Genomic DNA, 5,692 nt, shown 5'->3' on the forward strand with positions numbered 1-5,692 from the left:
GTCTGTCTATCTATCTATCTATCTATCTATCTATCCCTCTTTCCATCCATCCATCCATCTATCTATCCATCCACCCATCTGTCTATCTATCCCTCTGTCCATCCATCCATCCGTCCGTCCGTCCATCTATCTATCTATCTATCTATCTGTATGTCTATCCCTCTGTCCATCCATCCATCTATCTATCTATCTATCTATCTATCTATCTATCTATCTATCTATCTATCCCTCTGTCCATCTATCTATCTATCTATCTATCTATCTATCTATCTATCTATCTATCTATCTATCCCTCTGTCCCTCCATCCACCCATCTGTCCATCCGTCCGTCCGTCTATCTATCTATATATCTATATCTTCTATGTCTATTTATCACTGTCTGTCGTTCATCCATCCATCCATCTGTTTGTCTGTCAGTGGAGCTGGTTATCATAGTTTTGTAAGTTTTAAATAGCTCTCTGAAAAGAAAGAATTAATAATGGGTAAATTAGTATGTATTCATCTACAAAACCATCTACAAAAAAAGTACATCTACAAATCTAATTTTGGCACATTTATAATTTGTTCCTTCTTTTCCATCTTAATTGATAATAGATGATAAAATACTTCAGAACATCTTTGAAAATGCAGTTTTCTAATCCTGTGAGTCTTGCATTAAAGGAGAGTGGACATGTACTTTGATCACTGCTGCACAGCATTTAAAACAACATCTTACAAGCTTACGTGCATCTGGGCAGTGAAACGACGCCTCTAGCGGAGGGAGAATGAAGTCGGGAAATGGAGAGACCAATCACCAACCAATCACAGTGACAGACAGACAGACAAAAAAGACAAATCAGCCTCGGTACAGAGGAGAAAGGGGTGGGGGGGGTCGAATGGCGAACGCCTTCACCCGACCCGACCGTGGCGTAAACACGACCTTGCCTGTCCCCGAACGTCACCACATCTGAACCCACCAGGGGGCATGAGGGAGCAGAACAGGAAGGGGAAGGATGTGGGAGGTGGGGTGGGGGGGCTCTGAGATCTCACCTGGTCTTACACCTGCCAGCATGGGCAGCGGGTGATGGGTGAACGGCATGCGTGCAGACCTCGTATGGCCGGACAGAGCGCTGAAATCGAATTTCCCCGACTTCTTAAGAGAACCAGTCGACGAGAGTCCTGGTAAAATTGGGATCAACAAAATGGCAGAACAGAGATGTGGATTTAATCAAACAGGGTTTTTGCTTCTTGATCTTCATCTAAAAAAAATTATCTTATCCATCTCAGCTTCTAAAATACGACAAATTTGCTGATAATACTAAAAATTATCTTTTAATCTACAGATAAGATACTGCTAGGGTTTTTTGTTTGCTGTGAAGTATAGAAAAGCCAATCACGCTGCAAAAAAATCATTATTAATCAGTATTTTGTCCCATTTTCCAGTAAAAACATCTTTAACAAGATAAAAAAGTATTTGCCAATGAGGTAGAAAAATACAGTTAAATAAAAAGAAAAATAAATGTATTTTTTTAACCCCAATGTCAAATTGCTTTATCTTAAGAATGCAAAAAATATATATTAAGTATAAACTTCACTAAATGCACACTAAAAAAAATGTTTCATTCATCCAATTAAAAAAATTTAGGGTAATGATTCACATCTATATTTTTTAACTGGAGTCAATGAAAAATAAATAACTTGCCCTTAGATAGAATGAAACATTTTTTTCAGTGTAAATAAGATTTTGACTCAAGTAAATGCATCTTGTTTTAAGGATGTTAATATAATTATACTGGAAAACAAGGTGAAACTGCTTAAGAACTGTGTTTTTGCAGTGCTGACAGGTCCAGGGTGCGAGCTTTGCTTTGAAGCAGTGGAGTGCAGGAAAGAGTGGGATAGGGGTCGGGACAGGGCCGGGAAGGGTCTCTATTAGGGCTGCATGATATTGGAAAAAGCTCACATTGCGATATTTGTTTTTTCTGCGATATATATTGCGATATAAAAAAATCAGATGACTTCAATAGCTCTATTTGAAAAAAAAAAAAAAATCAATGATTGGGGTGATTTTTATAGGCGAGTAAATCAGCATAGGAAATACAAGCATAGATAAATAACAGAACAAAGATACAAATGAAATAAGAAGTGCTTTATATTTTTCAGGTAAGTCTAACAGTATCCAGGTACAGAAAATTGAATAATCAAATGTAAAATAACACTGCATAGTTTTCACAATAAATCTGTGTTAAAGCTACAAAAGTGATTTTTCTTTGTGTTTTGTTGTTTGATTAACGTTCATGACAGAGAAAGCAACAGGAACATTAAACTGCTGTGAACCAATATACTGTTACACATCCATTTTCTTTCTCAATTGTTTACCTTCACCTAAGCCATAAGCATCTGTGTTTACAAGGATACTTGCAGAGCACAGTATTTCAGGCACAAATAGACGCAGAAGTGAACGGAATTCAGTGTTCACGTGCATCTGCGTGGCTCTCACCGTGTCTACACTGGACGCAAGCGGCGCGGCACGCAAAAAACCATAGAACCCATTATAATCAGTGATGCTGTGTGACAGACTACACTGGACTGCGCACGACACGACAAATCCCTGACAGTAAACTGATGCCTCATTCTATTTATGACGTACTGACACAAAGTTCAAATGATGGGTAACAGTCCAGTAAACTGATGCCTCATTCTATTTATGACGTACTGACACAAAGTTCAAATGATGGGCAACGGTCGCTTTGTCGCGTCCAGTACAAACAGACTTTGGGGCCGTTCATATGTTGCGCCTAAAAACGCGTGGAAAACGCCAGCCACGCCGCTTTCTCCTTCTTTCCAAAGCGCTCGGGAGCTTGCGCTTTCATGGCGTCTGCCGTTGCTAAGCAACCGTGACTTGCGCTCTCCACGACAACGCGGGAGTGTCAAAGGATAAACAGATTTCCAGCACTGAAAATCACGTGCAGTAGCTCTTCTACTAAATTTATTTAAAATGGGTATCTCTGTACAGCTGTCATGTCCGGTGTAGACACCGTGTCTGTGTGTGAGCAAAGAAAACAATCAGTATAAAGATCAGTAGCCTATACTAAACATCGCACATCCTGCAATGTGACTATCGTGGATGCGCACATCGCGATATAGATGCTGAAATGATATATCGTGCAGCCATAGTCTCTATGCAGCTGTAAGTGGGAAAATAGATGCCACGACAGCAGATCCCATAATAACTCATGTCAGTCTGTCTGTCTGTCACTTTCAAATCACCAAATCTCAAACGAAAGAGCACAGTGTCAAAGCATGAATGTCAGGATTTTGCCTCTATTTCTCTGTTTTTACAGTGACGTTTTCAAGGACACTAAAGGAAAAAAAAAAAAAAAACTACTAGTGATATATCAATACATACACTACCTCCAAATCGTTTGGGGTCAGTGCAATTTTCAATGTTCATAATGTCTCTTATGCTCACCAAGGCTGCATTTATTTGATACAGTAAAACAGTAATATTGTCAAATATTTTTATAATATAAAATAACTTTTCTATTTTAATATATTTTAAGATGCAATTTATTTCTGTGATGCAAAGCTGAATTTTCAGCATTACTCCGGTCTTCAGTGTCACATGATCCTTCAGAAATCATTCAAATATGCTGATTTGATGCTCAAGAAACATTTCTTATTATTATCAATGCTGAAAACAGATTTGCTGCTTAATATTTTTGTGGAAACAAAATAGAAAATATATATTAAAAACTGCATTTGGAATAGATTTTTTCAACAACATTATAAATGTATTTAGTGTCACTTTTGATCAATTTAATTGAATCTTGCTGTTTAAAAGTATTTAAAAGTATTAATTCTTCAATCTTACTGACCACAAACCTTTGAAAGGTAGTGTATAAATTGATTAATGTGTCTTATGTTAGTGCTAAATTCCCTTGTTTCTCTTCCAAAATCGCAATATCTATATATACAGTAGTTTAAAATGTTTTATAATTTTAATATTGTTAGCATTTTATGTGCATCCCACTTACTTTAACAACAACAAAAACATACAAATACAAGTATTATTACAATCATGGGTAACCTTAACAGATTATTAGTAGCCTTAATAGATTATTAATGGGTAGCTTAATAGATATAGCATTAGCATATAAAAAAAAACCTACTGGTCCTCCACTACTTATTTAAAAAAAAAAAAAAGTCCAAAAGCATTAAAAAAAATAAAATAAAATGTCTTCAAATACACAACAAAATATTTCTGCCATTAGTTAAGAGGTGAAAAACAGATCACAATCTGCAATTTAAATATAAAAGCAAGAATAAAGAAAAATCTCTTCATTTCCAGATGATTTTGCTACATCTCTTTAACAAGTTTCTACTAGTCAGCAAAGTTGATCAGTTTACAGATCACAAGCCAATAAAAAAAACATACTATACAAACACTTGAGCAAAACAAACTAAATAAAGTCTGCTAAAACCGAACATCATAGAGTAAACACATTTAGTTTAATAACTTGTCTGGTTTATGTGAATGTGTGTTCAGATTGACTCCAAATTTCAACATACTCGAGCGACCGCATTACTAATGCCAACCGAACAGGATGACACGTCTTCACAAACCAAATGCAAATGAGAAAATAAACGTAAATGCTAGCTGTGTACAGACTCTGACATATAGACACTCTTAAACTTCACCTGGGGAACCAAATCATTTCACTTGACTTTTCAGCGCCGAGGGAAAAAGTCAAACACAAGCGCTTCTGTTCCAGCGGCAGGTCCGAACGCTCATGCCAAAAACAGGAGGACAGGCGGGAAGCGTGATGTGAGAATGATGAGGGAAATGAAAGCAGAAAGTATGCGATGGTTTGGTCTTCTCATATATAACGCCGCATTAATGTGTCGTCCTGATCCTATAAATGTCAAACTGAGGCTGCAGGGCTGCTAACTTCAGCTGTCCTGAGTTTGGCAGTAACGCGAGGGCTGAATATACAGTGGTGTGAAAAAGTGTTGGCCCCCTTCCTGATTTCTTATTTTTTTGCATGTTTGTCACACACTTTATCACACCACTGTACACCGGGCTCACACAGTGACCCAGAAACACGGCCAAACATGTCAGGACTCGGGAAGGAAAGGAAAAGGAGTTTACCATCAAATCCTGTGGCTAGTTTTGGGGGAAACAATTATCCTACGTGGTGATTTAAAAACCCAATTTAAGATGGTAAAGAGCCACAAATCTGCTAATTATGCTAATGTCACGTTTGAACAAATATCTGCCTCCCTGAAAGAGTTAAATGCCAAAAATGTTACTTTCAAAAGTCTGAGAAAGAAAAAAATAGATATTTTTGACAAATTAATCGCAAATTATAGATAAATGGGGGGAAAACTGTGGTGTGAACAAAACTTCTTAGTGTACTTCAAAGTGCAAGGATTGGCAAATTTAAAAGCAACACTGTCTGCTGAAAAAAATGAGTGTTGTGCAATCCAACAAAGTGTGATATTTACACAAGATCACTGAGAATTAATTTTGTTTTAAACAAACAAACCGCACAATAAATCATTACTACGGTATCTGTGTGGAGTTACTGTGGGAGAGCTAAACAAACGTTACTTGCTGTAAAGAAGACAATCTACAGCAACAAACAAAAAGGTTTTAAGGTTTTAATATGATTTTTAATCACACACACACACACACACACACATATATATATAT

The 5,692-nt window shown here is 37.0% G+C and overlaps 1 protein-coding gene across 1 annotated transcript in view; it reads right to left on the reverse strand.

Annotated features, from left to right (window-relative positions):
- Window positions 1–5,692, reverse strand: part of LOC107695719 (nuclear factor 1 X-type-like) — a 28,865-nt gene that overhangs the window by 12,581 nt on the left and 10,592 nt on the right. Inside the window, exon 5 of the mRNA XM_016495745.1 lies at window positions 942–1,158. Coding sequence (XP_016351231.1) covers window positions 942–1,158 — 217 coding nt within the window. The remainder of the gene's footprint in view (window positions 1–941; window positions 1,159–5,692) is intronic.

This window comes from Sinocyclocheilus anshuiensis, unplaced genomic scaffold (genome assembly GCF_001515605.1).
Source record: "Sinocyclocheilus anshuiensis isolate Anshui unplaced genomic scaffold, SAMN03320099.WGS_v1.1 scaffold1075, whole genome shotgun sequence".
Taxonomy (NCBI): domain Eukaryota; kingdom Metazoa; phylum Chordata; class Actinopteri; order Cypriniformes; family Cyprinidae; genus Sinocyclocheilus; species Sinocyclocheilus anshuiensis.